At 40.7% G+C, this 25,000-nt stretch overlaps 1 protein-coding gene and 1 long non-coding RNA gene across 2 annotated transcripts in view; one reads left to right on the top strand and one right to left on the bottom strand.

Annotated features, from left to right (window-relative positions):
- The window catches only part of LOC134291647 (uncharacterized), a 239,659-nt gene that overhangs the window by 143,233 nt on the left and 71,426 nt on the right, over positions 1-25,000 (bottom strand). The gene's annotated exons all lie outside the window — the stretch shown is intronic.
- LOC134291646 (uncharacterized) lies at positions 8,352-16,147 on the top strand. Its single transcript, XM_062859648.1, has 2 exons — positions 8,352-9,212; positions 9,287-16,147. Exon 2 carries the CDS (start codon positions 9,461-9,463, stop codon positions 12,650-12,652), a length of 3,192 nt encoding a protein of 1,063 aa, XP_062715632.1. The 5' UTR covers positions 8,352-9,212; positions 9,287-9,460; the 3' UTR covers positions 12,653-16,147.

The following is a 25,000-nucleotide window of genomic DNA, read 5'->3' as shown; positions in this document are numbered from 1 at the left end:
GTTCACAGTCTTAACACCACCTCGAAATTATCCCCGTGGTGGTACTGAGCGAGACAGGATAAGTGTTACTGGGATCTATGACATTTGGTCGAAAGACATTTGGTCGAATGGACATTTGGTCGAAACCCATTTTGTGGCAGAAGTAGCATTTGATATTTAGTCGAATGGATAATTCGCCCAATGGACTTTTGGTCGAAAGAAAGGCACTAACTAATGAAAGGAGATTTGAGTGGAATTAATATTTTAGATTCCGATATCATAGTTTATATGTTACTGAACTTATTTCAGTATCATATTGGCTCAACAAATACTTAACTCAAATAGCGCAAATTGACAAAGAATTACCCCAACATTTCATTTCTGCTAGGTTAACGTATTGTGTATGTCGAAGTGGATATTAGATTGGATGAGCCTTTAGATACAAACCATTTTTGGATAACTGTTCTTTGAGCGGTAGTTGACAAAAGCCAGCATGATACCCTGGTATTATTTGAATTGAAATAGTCATATCTGCGTCATTTTTTCACAGATGTGAATGAATAATCTTGGGCTCGTTAGATTCAGAAATTCATTTAGATTACTGAGAACAGATTCGAGTGACCGGTCCAATTACTGTGGGTTTAAGAAAATCCGGATTTCCAGGAACATGTTTGGCATGTCAGCTACAATAACTTTCCAAAATCTTCAGATCTAGCTTTTTACCCTTTGGTGGATGTCTTGCAAACACCAGCGTTGTCCTTATTCTCGCAACATGCCCTGCTTATCGTTCACCGTAGAGTGCAGTGAGCTCTTCGTTCATTCTTCACCGTCACACACCGTTCTCCTACAACCGCCTAATATGGTCCTAAGCACCCGCCGCTCGAACACTTCGAGTGCTTGCATGTCCTCGTCGAGCATAGTCCAACCGGACGCGTTTAAATAATTTCTGACTCGCGTTCAGTTCAAATGCAACACTGAGTCAAAGAACAGCCTATGTTTAAAAGAAGGAAAAATCTCTGATGCAAATGTCTGCAACTATAACATCTAAATAGCAAACGAAAGAACAGTTTGCGTTTAAAAGGAGAAATTTCTTCTGAAACATTCAGTAGTTGGTACAGGAAAACGCAAGGAAATTAATAAATGTGAAAAAATAGCCTATGTTTCAAAGAAGGAAAAAACATGATAAAAAGACAACTACTGTAACACTCAAACACAGTACAAATACGAAACATGAAAGAATAGCCTATATTCAGGAAAAATCATTGATAATCACAAAATAACAAACTTGAAAGAACACCATATGGTGAAAAGAAGGAGAAATCTTTGATGGAGAAGCCAGTATGTTCTACACAAAAACCCAATGAAATGATAAAACTTGAAACAAGAGCCGAGATTAAAAGTAAGGAGAAATCTTTGATGGAAAATCAACTACTTCAACAATGCCAACGAAAAGTACACAACACTACAATATATAAAAAACTACAATATTTGCTTTTTACACGATTAAATTGTTATGCGACTTAACGTCCATTTAATCATACGTACTTTCAATCAAATAAGTTCAATAACATATAAATTAGGATACCGAAATCTATAATATTATTTTCCACTCAAATCTCTGTTCAGTTAGTGCCTTTCGACCAGATGTCCATTCGACGAATTGTCCATTCGACTAAATGTCATATGCTTCTTTTTCCACAAAATGGGTTTCGACCAAATGTCCATTCGAACAAATGTCCTTTCGACCAAACGTACTTTCGACCAAATGTCATTCGACCAAACGTCATTCGACCAAATGTCCTAAAGCCGTGTTACTGATAAGACTTATCCTGTCGCACCCAGTACCTAAAGACACTATATGCAAAGACACGAAATGTTCCAATTGGAATTCCAAATTTGCTGTCAATGTCATTCCAATCGAGCAGGAGACCTGTCAAACGCGCTTTAAAAGCATTGCTCGACAGCATCATCGTCATGACGCGACAATCATCATCAATAGCAACAATCATCAGATTTCGTGTCTTTAGCATACAGTGTCTTTACCAGTATCACACATGTATGTACGAGCATGTTCTTCGTTTTGAACGCAACCTTCAGCCCAACCTTTGCTGCTTCGTATTTTAGGCAGGTATACACAAATTGACAAACTCCGTGAAAATCGTTTCTCGGCTATTGAGCTCGTCACGTAACACCCTTCAGGGTGATGATAAGCTGCGTTCATGAGAGTCAATCACCTTGTCGTGATCCCCGGCGAGATTTGAACGAACTAGACAGATCGCCTGAAACCCCTACGCAGTTTTTTACACCGCCCGTTGCCGCTTTAAGCAGTCTAGTGAGCTTCTCGTCCATGACTATCCATAGCTCTGTACAGTTGATACTGTCAAATACCACCTTGAAGACGATAATCTAGTCCGTTGTCCACCGGCCATCGACGATGCCGGCTTGATAACTACCAAAAAAAAAACATTAGATGGTAGACGACGGAAGATGATCTGGGATAACACTTCGCAGGCGACATTCAGAAAAGCTTTGAAGTTCGCTCTGAAAATTTTACATTCCAAATGGTCACATTTCCTGTGAATGGGCCAGATAACGCCTTCCTTCTGCTTTTAGGTTCTGACTATCATCCGATCCAAGTGAGAGGCCAACTTTGCTGGGCCCATGATGAGTTAATGACTTCAGTTGCGATGCCACACGGAAAAAAATCCATTCCTTAGACATGAATATGACTCATAGTTTCCCGATATTTTTATGATTTTATGTTATAAATATACACCATGATTAAATTTTATGATTTCATGATTGATTTCACCATAACGCTATGCACCCGTTATTGTTTTGGCTTTCGACGACCAAAAATGGAAAATATAATCATGAAGCTTGATTAAATAAGCTGGATCATGAGAAACATTCATGAAGCCAAGATAATTTTCATTAACCTGGATGCAGATCCTGATGCTTTACCACCAGATTCATAAAATTATGGTTTGGTGAGGTAGAACCATGCATAGAATTCATGGAATAAAAAAATACTTTTATGATTCCGTCGTCGTCGGACCTCAATGCTTCTCAGTCAAATTCATAAAATCATGATTGAGGGAGATGAAGCCATGCATAGAATTCAGGAAATTAAGAATTACTTTTATGATTTTAATTAGATTAATAAAACGATGCTAGCTAAAATCATAAGAAAATAGAATACATGATATCAGAGCCCATTTCTATGATTTTGGGACCTATCCATCATCCTTTTTTCTATGAACAAGCAGCACTTTTTAGTTGGCCTCTTGATAGTGAAGATATGTCATGTTCAAATAAAAGAGAACAACAATGATCGAACTCACCGGATCATACGCGCCAACTTGTGACGTCGTTGGGGGGCAAGGCCTCTCAAAATCAATGAAATACTATCAAAATCGATGCAGTTTATGGCCTCCTTTATAGCCATATTTTTGGAGGCGGCGAAATCAATAAGTTGCAGGCCGTTTTCGTTTGCCAACTTGTCGATCTGAATTCCTCCTTCTGGCATACCTAAGGTTTTTATGTCTTCTATGATGAACTAGACATCGTGGACACTGGTCGTGCTCGCATTCCAGCTGCGCGTATAATGCGCCCCACTCATCATCATTGCTTCCTGAGTATGGGCAGTGCACGTTGATTATGCTGAATTTGAAGAATCGGCTCTTGATCCTCAACATGCGCATTCTTTCGAGGATCGACCACCAACCGATCATGCGCCTCTGCATATCGCCTATTGAGCGATTCCAAGCAACAGCATCAAAATTAAGGAAAATTTTTAATTCATGATTTTCTATTGAACTGAAACTTTGCACAGTTTTTCAGTTCCATCTAAATCGCCATTTTTCGATATCAAATTTTTATTTAGAGCCACGACTAACTTTTCAAAAGGGTGTATGTGAAAATGGTTCAAAAATATTCAAAAATATGCACAGCAAAAACGGATTGTTCGATTGTTATGAATTTTTCAGCAAAGTTAGATAGCTAAATGGTGATTTCTAAGAAAATATACACTGTGAAAAAAAATCTATTTTATCATTGAAAAACATCATTTTTGTCACAAAAACTCAAATATCTCAAAACCCTATCTTTTTACCAACTTGATTTTTTTAGGGAAAACGGTCCATTGTATTAGCAATCTACCATAAAAATTTGGTGATGGTAAACTAATAAACAAAAAAGTTATAACATTTCAAAAATTTCACAATTTTCACATTTAGTAAAAAAAATTTTTCTGTGTAAATTATTTCGGCCGGGAATCGCGATTTGATGCTGATTTTATTGTTCAGCAAAGTTAGATAACTAAATGGCGATTCCTAAGAAAATATACACTGTGAAAAAAATCTTTTTTAACATTAAAAAATATCATTTTTGTCACAAAAACTCAAATATCTCAAAACCCTATCTTTTTACCAACGTAATTTTTTAGAGAAAACGGTCCATTGTATTAGCAATCTACCATGAAAATAAACAAAAAAGTTATGACAATTCAAACATTTCACAATTTTCACATTTAGTAATAATTTTTTTTAGTGTAAATTATTTCGGCCGGAAATTGAAGTTTGATGCTGATTTTATTGTTAATGGCCTTGCGTGAGTAAAACAAGTTGTTTTTATTATATATTATACTAGCTGTCCCGGCAAACTTTGTCTTGCCAAGTATTTGTGGTAGTTTGACAATTGTTAAGCACGGCACTCTTAATTTTTTTTTTCATTTCTATCGTGTTGATTTTCTTCCTAGGGCATGAAAAACAGTACTGCATCAATTTTCGTACTGTTTTAGTTGATTTCCTTAACTTTCTCTATTTATAAACACAGCCACCATGAATATGTATTAAACCATGCAAGAGTCATCATGATCGGTTCAGCCGTTAGTGAGTTTTGTTGCCTCAAAGGGACTGTAAGCTCATTTTTATATATATATATAGATATACATATAATATAATATACTATGTACCGTAATGTTCCGATTTTATCACGCCCTCCGCGCATTAGTCGTTTATTCATTAATTTGCTGTTACATTTGAGGACAAGTGTTTTCCCTCTTCTTCAAGATGAATGTTGAAAGCGTGTTTTGCAACGTTAAAAATATTGAAATGGGTATAGATGTTGAAGAATATTACAGGGCATTTTTGAAAAGGGGCGTAATTAAATTGTTTAAACAGATGTCGCTGATGGCAATTTCTCAGTTGTTGTCGTTTTCGAACTTCCTGCGCCCTGCTTTACCGATGATATACAGATGGCTCGTTTGTCAAATTCTAGACGGCAGGACGTGCAAATGCGTAATTTTGTACACAATGTGGACATTTGGGCATAACCAGTCTCTTTCAGTTTATCTATGGTGCTTTCGGTGAGATTTCGTAACTCTTTTGAACATTTTTTTTTATCAAACGGTCTACAAGAGAGCGTTGAGTTGAAGACCTTTGAGAAAGCGACTGTTCATCTTGTTCGTTAGATTATAATAAACAAAATCACTTATTAATTTTAACTTACTTGTTTGGTGTTGGTGGCTGAAGAAAAAAAATACTATACAATTTTTAATATTCATAGCGGTAGTATTTTTTTGTTTTTTTTCGTGAGCATTGTCAGGTATGTATACAGACAAACAAACGTAACACTGGCGAAATTTTCATTGACCACGCCTTCAACGATCATTTTGAATCTTGGTTGCGGCTTTCATAACAAGAAGAGCGCCCATCGTTTTTCTTTGCGTTTGACGTTTCACACTAGCGCCTTCTGATGACGATATTGCACAGCGCAGTGTTTCGTGAAACATTTCCACCAGGTGGTGATAGTGTGAACTGGGCGATGAATTTTCACTAAAATTGTTCTAGGCGTTTCGTCTGTTTGTCTGTGGTATGTACCTCTTATGCATTTGTTGTTGTTGAAGTTACTCGCATTCTTCCGATCATAAAGTCTGTTCTCTATAAGAGGGATTTTTTTTGCGGATAAACTAGACGTATACGCGTATAAAAAACTTTTATTATACAGCTTTTGTCTTAAAAATAAATTCAATTCCGTTTTTCTTATAATCAACAGCTTTTCAACACTATCAAGGGATTTTTTCACCAGTCACGTACAATAAAAAGTATGACAATCTCAATATTTTTGATCACAACACTGGATCGCGTCTAAGTTTCAAATAGATACTATAGTAATTACGAATAATCAAACTAAAGTATCATGAAAACAACTTGTTTAATTCAGACGGTAGCCTTTACAATAAAATCAGCATCAAAATATAATTCTCGAAATAATTTACACAGAAAAAAAATTTTTTTTGTTACTAAATGTAAAAATTGTGAAATGTTTGAAATGTCATAACTTTTTTGTTTATCAGTTTACCATCACCAAAATTTTATGGTAGATAGCTGATATAATGGGCCATTTCCCCTAAAAAATTGAAGTTGGTTAAAAGATAGGGTTTTGAGATATTTGAGTTTTTGTGACAAATATCATATTTTTTCAAAGTAGAAAAAGAAATTTTTTACAGTGTATATTTTCTAAGGAATCATCATTTAGTTATCTAACTTTGCTGAAAAATTTATAACAATCGAACAATCCGTTTTTGCTGTACAGCTTTTAGAATATTTTAGAACTATTTTCGCATACACCCTTTTGAAAAGTTAGTCGTGAGTGAATATGAAGGTTTAATATAAAAAAATGGCGATTTATATGAAATTGAAAAACTGTGCAAAGTTTCAGATATTTTTGAAATGGTCGCTCAGGATCGACTGACATGACTCCGTGGAATTCCTCTATTACGATGAAAGTTTTCCCAGCTCGCGCTTGTTGCCGCAACTCTGGGGATTACTCTGTATGATTACCTGTCCAACGCAGCTCCTGCACGATACGATGCTGAACCCGCGATCCATTAGTAGAACGCCGAGTATGCGGGTGCTCCCAATGAAGCAGTTCCCAAGTTCGGCAGTTCCGCGTACCAAGTTTCCAATCCCAAATCCTTTTTGTTCGCTTACCGTTGGTTCTTCTGTAGATGATTTTTTGTTGCAATGTTTTTTCACGGCTGGATCGCAGGGACCGACACAAACAGCCTACTTTTCTAAGGACCATAATGCACAGTTAAGCCTAGTGTCCTTTCTGGAACTCGGACGTCGAAAAGCCGCCCCTAACATGGGGAGACGCTGTTGTGAGCCGCTCCTCCTGGAGTATAGACGCTCAGGTTTTCCGAAGCAAACCACCCCTACTTTCCTGTCAGCCTATGACCAAAACCATCGGGACGGGGTTGGCTACTCGAGTGTTACAGCTGCGGCACCTACTGGTTCGCTTAATTCCAAAGGATGTCGATTATTGAGCGCAATGTAGTGCTTATAGTTCGAGCGATAGCTGCGAACCAAGGATCTGCGAATTAAAAAGATTATAAGTGGATGTCTTAAGTTGGATCGCGTAAAGCCCCAACCCGACCAATTTGAACTGTCTTGGTTTTGTTCTATGAATTTATTACCAGGATGATTTATGCAGCAAGGAAAATAGAAAATATAAGTATTTTGATCAATTGATTTTTTATATGTTTTGGGTCACAGCTTGATCTTAAAACGTCGAGACGTACAGTGGGTAGGACTTAGTTTACCGAAAATGCAAATGAGATGTTAATGTAGATTAGAGAATGAGAGAGAGAGAGAGAAGATATGAAAAAAGGAAAATGACAATCAAGAATTGAATTTAAGATCTTCTGCGAAGCAAAAGCGATAATCCTTAATGATTATGACTAAGCAATCATAACTAAGTTACCATTAAATCGCGCAAAATCTCCATCAACAGGACCGTTGTTCCATGTTATTACCTTCGAAGAATTCCACCCGTTCGCCGGTCCATTTTCACGTCTAACCCGATTACCACACAACCGCCTAATTATACTAGAACTTTTGTGCCATGGAACACACTACATATCCCGAAACTGGTTTGTGAGTCAGCAAATTCATATTTCATGTTCAATACAACTCATGTAGAACTTGCTAGCCGCTATTGTCCGTTCAACACTCTTGGTATAAATATGTTTACTAGTCCAGGAGAAAACCGGACGACGACGACGACGAAGGGGGTACCAGGTATGGATGGCAATGACCACCACCGGCCATCAGGTACACCACGGAGCAAATTGTTCACTCCCCCCGAAACATGACGACGGCGCGACGACGACGGCTGCTGGTGAACATTACGAAACATACCAACACGGCAGGCAACGACGATGGCCGCCGCACGTAAGGTTCAAACAACTCCTGCTGGCTCCGCGCCGCGTAGCGCTTCCACAGTCGAACGGAGTTTTGTTGTTGACTTCGATGTGCAATGCGTCACAGTATTCTGTGTCAGACCATAAGTTGAATCTTATCGATTCCGAGGTCGAACTACCGGATTTCGGTTGTTTAATTCATTAGCGATCACCGATATTTTTATATCTAAAATCAAAAACATTAGCAATTAACGTTAGCTTAGAACTTAAGCATGTTGGAAATATTGTGTCTTCCTCTAAAAGAAATGTCGAGGAACAAACTTTGGCAGCGCATTCCCATTAGACCGAAAAAGTAAGAAATATTTAAGGTTGTCCATATGCTTAGCCTGGACAACAACCAGCTGTAAGATACTTAGCAATATTTGTTGAATTACCTTTCTTCAACCATTTTCCCACATCTGACACATATTAACATTAGCAAAATCAGTGTTTAACGGGTGATTCCCCGTTCACGCTCGACTACCCTCAGTACGAGCGATTTTCTAAAACTTGCTCTACGTATCAGACCGCACAAACCAATGAATGTGCAATAGGTAATGCAGGGCGCGGTGGTTGCAGACCGTTTACATGCGTGTGTGAAATTTCGCGCTTTCCTGCACTTCAAGTTCGAGGTCGATGTTCGACTTGAGCCCAGGTAGACAGACATCCGCCCGCCCGAGCTCGCGGTTTGCGGTGGTAAGGCTGAGGTAGGCGGCCTTCAAGGTCATGATCATGGTCTGCAGGCGTTGCCGCTTCGCAAATCTAGGTAATCTGGGCGTGCGGAAGAGGGTGTGTCTCCGAGAAATTAATGAACTCGGCATCGATGTCAGCGCGGGTTCCCCCAAAAGCGGTTATTTTGTGAGACCGAGATTAGTTTTTAAGCCGGCCGCTGGAACTAACGGAAACGGCGGCGAAGAGAAATGGTACGACGATAAAAACGACAAAAAACGGTCCGAAAAGCGTGTGTGTGCCCGCCTGCTGCTCGCTGGTAAACTGTTGAAATGGCATAAAATTAAGCCGGAACCAATAAATGCGATCACTAATTTCTCGTTTTCGTTATAGATCCCCGCCGGAGATTAGCATGCGAGCAAGCGCCGAACAGCCGCCGAACCGCGATGGAGAGGTGTAAAATTAGATGTTACACTTTGTGACCACCGCAGAACCGCAGGAGGAGAAAGAGGGTGCGTGTGAAACCGAATGTAAATGAGCGCTCCCGAGCGTTAATGAATAGCTAACATGAAGCCGATCACGTTCGAATCGATCCGGAATCTGCTCAAAACAAAGAAAAAGCAAAAAGACAAATCTAGCATCGATCAGAGCTTCAAGCGAAGCGATTCGTTCAAGCGTATTAGCATTCGTAAAAGCTACCTCGAACGTGGCCGGAAACGCAATGCAGCCGCCGTACTACGCAGCTCGACGAAGAATCTGGTCAACATCAACGAGTTTGAAGACCAGGCCAAGGTCATCAAACAACCGGACAAGTTAGGGAAACCATCCGGTAGTAACAATGAAGCCAGTAGTTCTTCCGGTGCAAAGGAGGATCCCCCTCGTCCAACTCGCGAACTCACGTTCGAAGAGAAATTGGAATCCAATGACGCGTCGTTGGATGAGAAGATCCGCGCACTACAGGAAATCAACGATCGCTATATTAGCGAAAATCAAAATCTTGTCGAGAAAGCGTATGAGGCTACAAAATGTGTTGAAAAGGTTAAAATCAAAAAGCCTCCAAGGCCTTCAAAGCTCAAAAAGACTCGCGAAGCTGAAGTGCAGAAGTCGCATCCCATTGATCTCAAATCGAAGAGCACGGAGTCCATCAATACGCTTACCTCGACTGACACGATAGAATCCCATAGTCGTTCCAAGAACGTATCTCACGTAAATATAAACGCTACGGATGTCATTCCAGAAGAGGACGAAAGTACTGTCTATTCCTACGAGCCAGAAGCTCAATCAACCTGTAGAAAAACCGAGGACACCGATGACAAGTCCTTCTACAGCATCAGTACCTTCACGATCGAAAGCAACACCATGAACAATACCAACGCTTCATCGAAAAAATCATTCCGCAGTAGCTTCAGTACGTCCACCAAAACCAAAGAGCTCCCCACTTTGGTAACCATCAAAACGTACTGCGAACCGAACGCTTTCATGCAATCCACCACCCACGTCAATGAGCGGTACCTAGAAACCAGCTTCGACAGCTATCCGGAAGACACGCTCACGCAATCAGTTGCCAAATCTGACATCGTCCTCACAAAGTCCTCCAGCCTGCAGAAAGCGCAGCCAAATGCAGAAAAACTCCCACTCGACGTTAAAACATCTTCCCTCAAGGACACCCGTCCGAAAATCAACACCCAGACATTCAAGATGATCCGCAGCAAATCCAGGGAAGGCATCGTGATACGAATACCAGCCATCGACAGCGATCCCGATCCCACCGAGAAAAAGAAAAACCCTGATAAGGAACCGGACAACCTCAATCGACAGCTCAGCAATGATTCCGCGCTGGACCTGATCGACGTGGACATCAAAGTTGACGAGAAGGACATGCTGCAGAATGTGGTGGAGCTGAAAAACCAAAAGAACAAGTACAAGAAGAAGGTGCGGAAATCGGCCGGGAAAACGGCGACGCTGGATATCGAGGACTGCCGAAATCACACGTTCAAAAGTCATGAAAACTTCGAGGTGGAAAAACGTTCCGTGGCGAAGGAACGCGTTGAACCCAAGTTCATCTTCCCCAGCAACTACTTTGAGGAAGAAAACAATATCTTCTACGATCAGACGGTGTACGACGAAACGGAGAATCCGTCACCTGAGAATAGCATTCCGTATGCGCTGCGGATAAAAGAGAATCCTTTCACAAAGAATAAAGAATTCTATTCCATCAACACGGGTCGAATATGGAAACAGCTAAACCTGGGTCAAGAGGAAGACTTGTCCATTCTGTCGGCAGCTCCACGACTGACCGCTTCCAAAACTAAGAATGAATCCTTCAAATCAATGTCATCCCGGGACTCCGGCTTCAGTTTGACTCTCACAAAACCGAAGAATCTATTCCGCCGGAAATCGAAAAAGGCCACACTTCTGCAACGAAGGAAGCCCAAACTGGCGGTCAGTCGAGATGGCTACTTCAAACGGGTCATGGTTGTGCAACGGAACTCGTCGAAGCGGAAACGCTCCATCAGAAAACCGCGCATGCCAAGCAAAGACATTTTTCGCGAAATGTACGACGAAAACTGGACCAAGCTGGGTGACGATTTCGGTGATCAGCAAGCACCCGATTTCGCGCGGGATTTCGAAAACTTTTGCAACACCCACCGGTACAACCAGGAGATGCATGACCTGGAAGCATTCTACGAGGAACATCTCAAACGACTGCGGCACTACTACATCCAGAAGAAGAAACTAAACGAGGCCGCGATTAAGGAGTTCTACCGGGACTACAACGGCGAAGGCGGGGAGGAGGATAACGACTACTACGACACGTTCATTGCTACCCGGAACGACACGATCCGGTTCAAAAGCGATGTCCAGAAGAAGTACTTTCAGGACAAGGAGACGGAAACGTCGCTGGAGTTTATGTTTCCGCATCCTGACAAGCGGAAGGCGAGCCCGGCGTCCGCCAAGCAAAAACCAAAAACCCGAAAGCACCTGTTCCACGAGGTTCGCCCATACGGAAGCTCTCTGGAACCACTGAGCTACGTCGAAACGAGGTTGCTGAATGGTTCCGAGTCAGGTCAGGACCCACTGAAGTTCCGCCGCTCGTCGGACGCAAATTTCCAACTGCTGGCACCGGCGAAAGTGGACCGGCCCTTGGATGGGGCAAAGAGTAATGCCGCGGCGAAAGAAGGTCAAGTGCACGAAATTTCCCTTGCAAACGTGTTCCCGTCGGTCGATGGGAAAACGAAACCGGACCATCCGAAGAAAGGCGAAAACGAGTGTGACGATGATGATGACGATGACGAAGAGTTTAGTGAAAATGAGTTCTTGATCAACAGCATAGGCGAAAACCTGTACTGTTTGCGGTGTGAGAAGGTGAACAGTGATTGCGAGTGTTACGATGACACGACGGAAACGGCCAACACGAATAGCAACGACAATGACGAAGAAGAAGAAGGTGGTGAATCCGGGGAGGGGGCTTGTGTGGTGTTGGGCGCGGAAGGTGAAGAAGACGACGAGGATGACGAAAATTATTGCGATGTGTTTGAATTCGACGATATCAATATCGTGCACGTGAACCATAAGAAGAAAGTGAAGAGGAAAAAGTCGAAGAAGCGGGTGAGGAAAAACCACTCGACCTTGAGGCGCGGCGGCTACTGGGGTAAGTTGGATTTTGATTGGTTTTCCAGGGAGTTTTGGGCTGTGGGTGCGGGACTGTCGCGTTTTGAAGCTGGTTTAATTTTGGTAAAGCTGTCGGCGTGGTGTTGATATTAAATCTCGATTAGTGTTGGCTTGATGGGAAATTGAACGTGTGGTCAAGGTTGAATGGCAGCGGATGGAAAATTAATGAGGCTTTTGTGGTCCCATGCCGGTTTAATTTACAATGAGTCCGGTAATAAAACCATTCTAGTAATAAATACCCATCTAAAATAAAGTAGTTTTACTTGTAATGGAGTAAAACACGTGTTTTGCTGAACTATTGATTAGGCTACAAAAGACACTAATTGCTAACGATTACTAAGGACTAGGAAAAAGTAGTAGGTTTCCTCAATTGATACGTTTCAACACTTTTCCTACGTCACCAATTATCGTACTACGACATCAGCAAAAATTCCTCCCAAAAATTTCTGGTCAAATTTCCTCCGCTTCTGTTCTGGTACAAGTACATTGCCTTTGATCTGAACACTTTCACATGTCGAAAAGTGGTCTTTCGTTTCGACCACTCTTCTTCTGGTGTTACGAACTCCAACGATCTAGTCGGGCGTCGAAAAACTTTCCGTAGAACTTCAGAAATTCCTCTAGAATTCCAACAAGAGATTTCTCCTGACGTTCTGTAGGGATCGTCCAAGAAGATCCTTAAGGGATTACTCCAGGAGTTTCATCAAGGGTTTCTACAGGAACTCCTTCTGGCATCCCTCCTGGAATTTCTTCAAGATTCCCTCCTAAAATTCCTTCGCGGATTCCCCTTGGAATTACTTTGAGATACATCATGAAAATTTTTCTTCGATTTCTTCAGGAGGATTCATAAATGCCTCATGGAGAATTCTGTAAAAAGTTTCTTCCAACTCCTGCAGGAGGTCTTTAAAATTAGTCTAGGAGTTCCTGCAGGGATTCATTCTAAAGTTCCTTTAGAAATTTCTACAGCAGTTCTTACAGAAATTAGTCCAGGAGTTCCTTCAGAGATTCCTCCAGGAGTTTCAGGGATCTATGCAGATGTTTCTTCAGAGATTCCTCCCGAATTTCTTCAAGGATTCCTACAGAAGTTCCTTCAGAAATCTGTCTGAGAGTTCCAGTAGAATGCAGGGATTCCTACATAAGAGTTCCTTCTAAGATTACTTCAAGATATCCTTAGGGCATTCCTCGAGAAGTTCCTTAATGAATTCTTAAATGAATTCTTCAGGGATCGCTCCTGCAGAGCCTCTAGAAGTTACACCAGAGATCTCTCCAGTAGCTCGTTCAGAAATTCCTACAGGAGTTCTTTCAGGGAATCCTGTAGGAGTTCCTTCAATAATTTTCTAAGGATTATAATCAGCCATATCTCCAGGATATTCTTGACGAATCTTTCATGGAGTTTCTACAAGAATTCGTTCGAAGTTTCCTTCTGGAACTCCTCTGGAATTCTTTAGGGGACACCTCCTACAAATCCTTTTCCCTACCCGTAAAGATTCCCTTTGAGAGATTCCGCTGAAAATCATTCGAGAATTTGGCCTGGAAATCCTTCGGAGATTCTTACCGGAATTCCTTGGAATTCCTACAGGGACTTCTCCTGATTTTTTACGGGGATTCCTCTTAGACTTCCTTTTAAAGTTCTCCTGGACTTCCTTCAAATATTTCTCACGGAATTCCTTCGGGAATTCCTGCTTTAATATGTGCGGAAATTCCTCCTAGAATTCGTTCAGTAAATTCTCCTGGCATTCTTTCGGAGATCCCTTTGAGGATTCCTCTTGAAATTCTTATGGGGATTCCTCCTTGTTGAGTTCACTCCAGATTACGTATACTTTCGGATGCTGCAGAAATTCCGAATCCCGCACTCATGTAACGAACAGCGATTTATTATTCACTCCGCTCCCCGATGTGGTTACACTTCTACTGTCGCAGCGAGCATTTGCTGCGGCTGCAGCATCTAATTGCCTCTATCGTTTTCCATGTTTGTTGTCCCTCCTCTTCTAAAGGCTTTTTATCAAGGGGTACATCAAAAGTGTTTATATACTTCACATTTCGTTATTATATTTATATTATGTGTATTATATTATATTTCGTCGTGGATTCCAGCAAATTCTTTTATGATTCCTCTTAGATATTCTTTCAGGGATTCCTCCTGAATTTCATTGAGGGGTTTCTTTCGGGGATTCTTCCTGGAATTAATTCGAAGATTCCTCCTACAGTTCCTGCGGGCTTTCCTCTTCTTCGATTATTCCGCTTGAAAATTCTTCGAAGATTCCTCATAGAATTTCTTCAGGGGTTCTCCCTGGGATTCCAGCAGAGACTTCTCCTGTAATTACTTCAGTGATTTCTTCTAGAATTACGTCGGGTATTTCTTCTGGACTTCCTTGAAGGATTCCTTCTGGACTTCCTTAGGGAATTTCTCTTTGAATAAATTCGAATATTCCTACTAGAATTCCTCCGGAGATTCCTCCAAGAATTTCTTCGGGGATTCCTCCTGGAATTCCTTCAGAGATTCCTTCTTGAATTCTTTCTGAGATTCCTTTTGGGATACCTTCAAAGATACCTCCTAGTGTGCTTTCAGGGATTTCTCCTGGAATTCGTTCGGGATTTTTCTTGGAATTCCTTCTGGACTTCCTTCAAGGATTCCTCCTAAATTTTCTTCAGGGATTCCTCCTGATATTCCGTCGGGGGTTCCTCCAGAAATTTCTATGTGAAGTCCTCCTAGAATTTCTTCTGAGATTCCTCCTGGATTTCCTTCGGAGTTTCGTTTTGGAATTCCTGATTTATTTTCGAATATCTTTGGAGATTACCCTTTTGAGATTCCTTCAGGGATCCCTAATGGAATTCCTCCGGGAATGCCTCATGGAATTCTTCTGAGGATTCCTCTTAGAATTTCTTCGAGGTTTCGTTCTGGAATTCCTTCAGTGCTTCCTCCTAGAATTCCTTCGGGAATTTCTTCTGGATTTCTGTCGGGGATTCCTCTTGGAATTCCTTCGGTAATCCCTCCTAGAATTCCCTCAGGAATTTGTCCTGGAACTCCTTCAGAGATTCCTTCAGGGTATTTTTCGTTGATTCCTCCTAGAAATCCTTCTGGGCTTCTTTCTCGAACTCTTTTGAAAACTCTTTCTAGAAATCCTTTGGGGATACCACCTGAATTTCCAACATGGATTTTTTTTTCCTGTTCGGATTTGTCACTGCGACCAGTTTTTAGATCTATTGTGACATTACCCGTATCCTTAGTGTAGTGCATGTCGCATTACTCAATTGCCATTGAGGGGCAATAAAGTATCGATTGTGATACAGTTTTTGTTTTGTTTTCTTAGAAAACAAAACAAGAGTACTGATATTGGCCATGCATCGGAAACCTAGCATCACCCTTGTTTTACTGCTAAATTCTCCCCAGTAAGAAGTTTAGAACCCGGGTTTTTACATTAGCAGCAATACCATTCCAATAATGGGACATATGTTCAGTAATAAGGATTCTAGTATGTTCCTTGCATACCAGCACTTACCTGTCTTTGAAGAGTTAGTACATACATGGATCCCTAACCCGATTTGATGTCCTTTGCATCAAGTTTAGCCTCAAACGGTGAGGTTTTTAACTAACTGCAAAGTAAAGTTGGATACCTTAGTTTTATTCAGAGACCGTAAGCCACCACGATACCAGTGACAAGGACTAAATACTATGATTCCTTGAATTGCCAGAACGCATATTCCGAAATTGGAAAAGTAAGACGACACTAGGTTTCGGTAGATTTTACTCCGTAACGCAACACGAAAAGGTGATCTACCCACGTTACGGGCTCCGTTAACGATCGAGCATCTTTGAAACCCCCTCAATCATTCATCCATCAGCACGGGTCGCCTGACACCTTGGATTGGGGTTCCCTGTTTGGTGGTCTTTTACCCCCGGAACAGGGGGTCCGTAGTGCTATTCTAAGCCGGCAGCTACACGGGCATTCCTACATGGATTCCTCTTAAAGTTCTTTCAGGGATTTCTTTTGATATTCCGTCGTAGATTCCTTCGGGGTTTCCTTCTGAATTCCTTTGGTGATTTAGAATACCTTTAAAGAATCCTCCTGAAATTCCTTCTGAAATTTATCATAGAACCCCTCCATGATTTCTTAAATTTCTTCGGTGATTTCTCCTAGAATTTCTTCGGAAATTCCTCTTGGAATTCGGGAATTCTTCCTTCGGAGATTCCTCCCGGAACTTCTTCGGGATTTTCTCTTACAATTCTTTTGGTGATTCCTCTTCAAATTTCTTCGGCGATTCCTTTTGGAATTCTTCCGGGGATTCCTCCTAGAATTCTTTCAAGGATTCCTTCTTGAATTCCTTCGGGGTTTTCTTCTGGGGGGTTCTTCCTTTGAGGATTCCTCTTAACATTCCTTCGAGACCTGCCGCCGAGGAGCGATTGGCAAGATCATCGAGCTTGCTCTGGAAATGACCGAGGCGCTTGTGCCGAATTGCAGCTACAAAGCCATTTTCTGTTTTAGACGATACAGTCCATTTAGAGCCGTTCCATTAGCGATCACGTATCCTTCTTTATTCAAGACTTCACATTTTTCTGCGTCAAACACCATCGTCAAAAAAAAGCATTCCGTTAGAACTACGACGCACCTTGCTTGACAGTATGCAGCAAAATGTCCAGGCTTGTTGCAGTTGAAGCACGTTTATTCTCACTTCTAAAACATGCTTGTAACCCTATTGTAATAAATTTTGTTCAAAATTTACTTTTTATTATGTTTAACTTTAATATAACGGTTATTTTCAAGGAAATCAGCCCAAATTGAGCATACTTAAAAATTTCTTACCATATCATCACTAAAATTGTAAATTCTCAGTATATCCATTTGATACAATACTGGGGATAAAAACTCAAAATTTAATCTTATGGACTGTATTTAGCTAATGTAGAATGAAAAACTTTTCGAACATTTTTCTTGCGTACCGAAGCAAACAGATTTCTGAAAATGAAAGTGTACTGCTAGGCATATAAAAGCTAATAGAAAATAAAGTTATTCTACACCGTATGCTTTATTTAATCAGTATTATGTAGCCCTTCAATACATTCATTCATTTTGAAAATATGAATCACAGATGTGAAATAAAATTATATTTTCCAAATTTGTATTTTGTATGAGAACTGGTGTCGTTGTCGGCGGTCACCAGTGATCCCAAGCACACGAATTCTTCAATCGCCTCGATTTCATCACCGTCGATAGAAATCCGAAACATTAATAGCAAGCACGAAAGACCACCACCTTTCCGTAACCCTCTGCGAGATTCGAAGGGACTCGATACTCAAACTACGCACATCATCCGATCAATCGGCGCCTTGGTCAATCGTATGAGTTTAACCGGCAATCCGTATTCGCAGATTTAAAATCGACGAACAAGTGATGTGTGGGCACGTTGTATTCGCGGCATTTCTGCAACACCTGATGGATGGCGAACATCTGATCCGTTGTAGCGCTTTCACCCATGAATCCAGCCTGATATTGCCCCACGAACTGTCTTGGAATCGGTGATAGACGGCGGCATAAAATTTGAGAGAGTATCTTGTAGGCAGCGCTCAGTAGTGTGGTCGCGCGATAGCTCCCGCAATCCAACTTGTCGCTCTGTTTTTTAGATGGGACACACGATACTTTCCATCCATTCCTCCGGTAATACTTCCTCCTCCCAAATCTTGGTAATGACTCAGTGTAGTGCCAGAGCTTCTCCACCGTATTTTAGAAGCTTGCTTGGTAGTTGATTTGCTCCAGCGGCTTTATTGTTTTTCAACCGGAAAAACGTCCTCAATGCCGGGGCCCGTGGCGTAGTTGGTCACACGTTCGCTTCATATGCGAATGGTCATGGGTTTGATTCCCAGCCCCGGCACTTGCAATTTTTCGTCAGTTGCTCTTCCCCCGAGAGCGACTGGCACTGACCCTCTTCTGAGCCCCTTGGCTCAAACGGACCCGGATACCTGGACATCGGCGAACTGCTACTCATAACGGACCCCCAATCGGACTGGAAAGGAAAAACGGCCATCCATCATCCTTGTGCTCATCCTTCTACCATGTATAGAGTAGAAAAGTGAAAGCAGCAGAAAGGCAATCAGTTCGATAAAGTAGAATAGAGTTATACATCTAGGCGCTGCACAAAATGTAAGTGCAACTGTCAATTGAAATCGCTCATGTAGTGCCCTAGTGGACAATAGAGCTGTAATTAGGTTAAGTGATTAAAAATAAAAAAAAAAACGTCCTCAATCTTTTGAAGGTTAGGGGCTGGAAGTTTTTCATCCTGCGCACATATTCCTAGATCTGTTCGCCAAACAAAAATCTAGATCTCACAGCAAGTCTCACAATGTCTTAATATGTAACGTATATGAATGGTTTATTCTCCAGCTCCTGCATGTTTTGCATATGAACTAGCTAAACACATTATAATTCCAGATCTTGAAGTAATAAGTTGTGATCAAGCCAAAGAACACCGTAAGAAAGATTTAGTTGGTGGTCAGCTAGATAATGACTTTTAAATTACGGCGCTTCTTGGTCAGCCTCCGTAATAAAATTCCCGCGGCGTGTTATCTGTCCAGCTCAATGTATCTATTAGAGCTCATTCTAAACTAAAACAATATAGGTAACAACAACCCTTCCGAAGGGACGGACTGGTCCCATTCGGCTGCCATGCCGTGCCATCGTGTTTATTTTACCGCTGCGGCGAAGGGCCTGACTGGCTGGTGTCGTTAGCATTTTAATTAATTCATCCCAATGACGAGAAAGTTGCAAGTCTGGTCGGCGGCGGTCGGACGGATCAAGAACCAGTCTTACTTAATTATGCTACGATGGTTGCTACCAAGACTCAAGAGGTATCTACCTATACCTACATTACAGTTATCGAGTCGAGAAAGCCCCGGCCCTGGCCCTGCCCGACCCGAGAGTGCAACTACAACAATCGCCCTTTAGGTACCTCTCTAGGGGATGGGCTGGGACGGGAGTCGAGACCTTCACCTTCACCCAGACCTTCTTCGGTTCGGAATGGAGATGAATAGTGTGATGGCGAAGGCCGCTTGTTTCAATGGAGCGTGGGTCATGAGATTTACAGTGTTTTTTTTTTGCTTAAACTGGTGGTTATTTTAATCCCCGCCTTCGGGGAGAGAAGAATGCGCCCCAACTGTTTTCGATTTTCTCACCTCGTAATTTCTATATCGCGTGATATGATCAATCAGACTCCGAGTATGGCGGATGTCTTGAGCTAACGGTGGTAAACCTTTAACATTAGAAGGGAAACTTGTAATAAATTCTTGGATAATTTCTATTATCGTATGAGTTAGGATCGAACACCTTCAGAAAGCTTCCAGAATCTAAAGCTGCTCTTTGAAACAAAACGCTGTTAAATGTAATTCAATTCTCCTATGCAATCACCCGTCACTACCGGAAATAACAAGAACGAATACGATCCACAATTTTGAAAGAGTCGCTCAGATTTATGTTTATGGAGCCAACTTTACACGGAGTCGCTGGAAATAGCGATTCTTTAGAAAGTTTCAAGAACTCGGTTTAGTCATCTTACTGACAGCGAACTGTTGAAGCTGCTAAGTAGAGCTATAAAGGACGCCTGCCGTACAATGGACCTTGGGTTACCATTTGACCACAAATGTAGCCAATCAAGCTGTTGATGATTGTTCACAGCAATTCAAGCATACCATTAAAATGTGGAGTAATTTTTATCGCAGTCCACTCTCGTGCAATTTCTGTGAGCAGCGGAAATCCAATACGCACCAAACAGTACTTGTTGGTGAACCATTTCAGTCCAATTAAATCATTCACTATTTCTCACCAAACTTATTCTGCGTCAAACGTCGTTTCAACTTAGTTCGTACCTTGTTTAGAGGTAGAATACCTAGCAGATGTTACAAGCGAAGAAGGAAGAAAAACACTGAACATTTGAAACCCTCGACTGCGTTGTGGATTTTTCTCCTGCCAATAATAAAGCGATTAATGAGCGCTCATCATCGACGATCATAATTTGTGCGACTAATGGCTCCTCCAAGCAAACTGCTGCTTCTTTCGCTACGCCCGGACTATACATATACAGCATTGAATTATTGGAGAGAGCAGTTGTTTGATTTAGCTGGTACGTCACGCTTGATAGTTGATGAAGCTACTTAGAGAGCAAAATCATACTGTGCTCACTTACTCTTGTTGAATTATATGAAAAGCATTAAAAATGCGATGATCGTTCCACCTGAAGGGCATAAAATCGAAGGCCAACATTTGAAGGTATGTTGTTCTGAATGCTTTAACAAAAAGGTTTACGGTTAGGAAATAGGTACCATACTATACAATTGTAAATGAAACGTTGTTATTGTTTCAGAAGTTTTATTATGGTGACAATTTACTTCATACAGATTACGGAAACTAGGTTACAAAAAGAGGGTAAAATAACCCAATCGAGATCTATAGCAGACAATTTGGTAGTGATTTTCTAGATAGCTGTGTAGTAGGCCTGTCCAGCTTTTCAAAAATGTTCTCTGATTCTCAAGTCCACCCCCATATTTTGATTGGCATCCTAAAAGAAGTAACTGGTCAAAATTTCAGCCAAATCCATTGAAATTAAGAGGTGCATCAAATCAATTTTCAGTTTTTCGACTATTTTTGAACTTCAAAAAATCATAACTACACTAAAACTTGTCAAAACTTAATTCTTTCAGCAGAAATTGAAAGCTATACTTGTCTGCTACAACTTCTCGGAACAACGTGTGCCAATAAAATTGAAGGAAACATGTGTAATTATCACATTTGTAATCCGAAAAACCTTAAAAAGTTGATTTTGTGATAGATTTCGTTCTGGAACACCCTAATATACGTAATAAGTTGGATTTTTCAAAACGGCATCATATTCTCCAATGTTTTTTGGTTTTTTGCTTCTTCGACACCAATGCTGTAGGAGTTGAGCAAAAATTCCTAAAATTCGTGAAAGCCAAATGTGGCCTAAAAACTAGCTTTTTGGGTGCAATTACGCTTTGGCAGGCAAAAAGTGGCATCGCGTCAGCACTGATATGATAGCCAACATCTGTCATTACGCTTGTTTGTTATCATCCGTGGTAGAGGGTAGCCAAGGCAAACTACAAGGAAGCAAAGCTACTACGTTCAGTACAATTTCGCGCCACAGCGTGATTGCCCCCAAAAAGCTAGTTTTTAGGCCACATTTGGCTTTCCCGAATTTTAATATTTTTTGCTCAACTCCTACAGCATTGGTGTCAAAGAAGCAAATAACCAAAAAACATGAGAGAGTATGATGCCGTTTTAAAACATCAAACTTATTACGTATATTAGGGTGTTCCAGAACGAAATCCATCAAAAAAACAACTTTTTAAGGTTTTTCTGATCACAATTGTGATAATTACGCATGTTACCTTCAATTTTATTGGCACACGTTGTTCGGAGAAGTTGTAGCAAACAAGGATAGCTTTCAATTTCTGCCGAAAGAATTAAGTTTTGACAAGTTTTAGTGTAGTTATGATTTTTTGAAGTTCAAAAATAGTCAAAAAACTGAAAATTGATTTGATGCACCTCTTAATTTCAATGGATTTGGCTGAAATTTTGACCAGTTACTTCTTTTAGGATGCCAATCAAAATATGGGGGTGGACTTGAGAATCAGAGAACATTTTGAAAAGGTGGACAGGCCTACTGTGTAGTGTCGGTAGCGATATTCTCATTATTTTTGGTCATCCCGAAAATAGTCTCAATTGGCTAAGAATAAAACTACGGACCGCCTGTTCCAGTGGAGTCCACTAGTCAGGTGACACCTAAGTCATGGCGTTGTGCGACTTTATGCTTACCATACCTACACACTTAGAAAATAGAACCGAACTCGGTTGAATTTCAACCGAGTTTTTATCTGCTGAACGCTCGGTTCCTCGCTCGGTTCAAAACTTTACAACCGAGTTTTCGGTAGATGTTCTTTGTCATAGAAACGTCAAACTTACCGAAAAAACTCGATCGAAAAGTCTGATTCAACCGAACATTCGGTTCAATTTATTATTACCGAGAGCCCTGCATTTCATTCATAGTGAATTCAGCATGAATAATAAATCAAATTCATAATTGGAGAAAACGATGATTTATTACTTGCTCCCAATGTTTAAGACACACCTATTTTAAAATACAATTTTGCACATATTTTGTTTGTTCGTACATGCCGCAGATTGGATGAGCAACCAACGGGTAAAGCTTCATCTGGTGAAAGAACTTACATGTCATTTCCTTTGCGGTTCTATTACGAAAAAAATATGGAGCACATTAAAATATAGCATATTGTAGTGGAACCTTACAAATGCGTAATAAATTAGGATATCACAAATGGACAGACACAACACAAAACATAAATTTTGCCCTATTACCCTATTGGATAACAATTTCCGATGACAGGATGACGAGGTTTCATAAATGTTGTTGGTCAATCAGTCAATCCTGTAATCGTATTTTCTCTGGCGGTTGCTTTTCGTTCGCAGCATCAGTTGCTTTCATAGCTTGAATTTTATCTAGGAATTTCTAATCCTAAGGGGGCATGCCGATTCGGGTTTCATCACTAGAGTTCTATAATTTGAAGTCTGTGCCAGGGAATCGCGACCCGGAATGGCCTAAATGTTGGCAATCAAAATCGGATTGCGGGCCTGCATTCTGCCAGAACCCTATAAATGTACATTAATACTAGAGGAATGTTTACAAGTTAAAATACAACATTTAATACAAAAATAAAACTTGTAATACAACCACATCCAACGGAAAAGAAATTTTTGTGGATGAAACCATCCACAAAAATTTCGTACGTACTCAGATTGTATAAAAACTTATATAAAGGTACCTTTAACATACAACTTACATCCAACTTCAACAGAGACTCTTCTGTCCTGGTAGAAGACCTTGAAGTTGGTTCGGCTAGACCTACTGCAATACACCAGGAACACAATCAAACGTACGTAGGCTTCAATTCCAAATCGAACAGAATATTCCATCATTGGATTTTCGATCTTGGCGGCACTAGTACAAACTCAAAAAAAAAACTCCAAATCGATCAGAAAAATTTCATCATTCGATCTTGGATTAACTAAATAAACTCAACACAAAAGAAATGGAAACATGCTTCACAACTTATGTAGTTGTGCAGAACAGGCAAAGCTTTCCATTTCCATACTCCGTCACGATCGCGACGAAAAATATTCTACATCTAAACACAAGCCTAACCTAATACTATTGCTATATGTAAACTATTTATTTACAATGCCCGCGTGGGTTTTGCGGTTGGGCGCCATAACATGGACACCTACAAAACCCGTGCCCCACGTTGGGCGCCATTATTACGAAATAATAAATGAAGCACTACAAATGCATATTGACATATAGCATATTGTAGTGGAACCTTACAAATGCGTAATAAATTAGGATATCACAAATGGACAGACACAATACAAAACATAAATTTTGCCCTATTACCCTATTGGATAACAATTTCCGATGACAGGATGACGAGGTTTCATAAATGTTGTTGGTCAATCAGTCAATCCTGTAATCGTATTTTCTCTGGCGGTTGCTTTTCGTTCGCAGCATCAGTTGCTTTCATAGCTTGAATTTTATCTAGGAATTTCTAATCCTAAGGGGGCATGCCGATTCGGGTTTCATCACTAGAGTTCTATAATTTGAAGTCTGTGCCAGGGACAAGCCAGGGAAAGGTTTACATCTCTAGTACATAATCGCGACCCGGAATGGCCTAAATGTTGGCAATCAAAATCGGATTGCGGGCCTACATTCTGCCAGAACCCTATAAATGTACATTAATACTAGAGGAATGTTTACAAGTTAAAATACAACATTTAACACAAAAATAAAACTTGTAATAGTTCCTAAAAAAGCTTGGGAATTTCTTTATTGCTTGTTCGTCTATGGCCTTTTTCTGGAGATTGTCCGTGAACTGAAAACACACGTCTTCAATCAATATAGTTGTTATAAAAATATAATGAAAACAAATTTTCTCACCTATTTCCTCTGCGATTGTAAATTACGATCCGAATGTAAGGACCTTCACTTCAGAAACAAATATGGCCGATTGGTTTGCGCAGTCAAACCAAGTGCGCAACCGACTTTTCGGTTGAAGTATCCGACGTGAAGTTCACCGCATTTGACGTCTGAACAATGCTTGGTGTTTTGTTGTGCCTTGATTTACCGAGTTTTCTCGGTATGTGCTATCGAACTCGTACCTTTAGCTGCTTCACCGATGGTTTCGGTTCAACTGACAATCAAATAGATGAAAGTATACCGAAAATCTGTTGCCTTTCAAAACATCAGAAGCAAAACGACATTTTGAAGCGATCTTTTCGGTTCCCCATTATTAGGGACAATGGAAATTCGCGATTTCGCGGAAGCCACGAAATCCGCGAAATAGGGCTACCGCCGCGGAATTTA

The sequence above is a fragment of the Aedes albopictus genome, chromosome 3 (genome assembly GCF_035046485.1).
Source record: "Aedes albopictus strain Foshan chromosome 3, AalbF5, whole genome shotgun sequence".
NCBI classification, from domain to species: domain Eukaryota; kingdom Metazoa; phylum Arthropoda; class Insecta; order Diptera; family Culicidae; genus Aedes; species Aedes albopictus.
This window is presented reverse-complemented; position numbering and strand designations above follow the sequence as displayed.

What these genes read in the sequence shown, in the direction of transcription:
- LOC134291646 (XM_062859648.1), top strand. Translation starts at nt 9,461, where the DNA reads ATGAAGCCGATCACGTTCGAATCGATCCGGAATCTGCTCAAAACAAAG.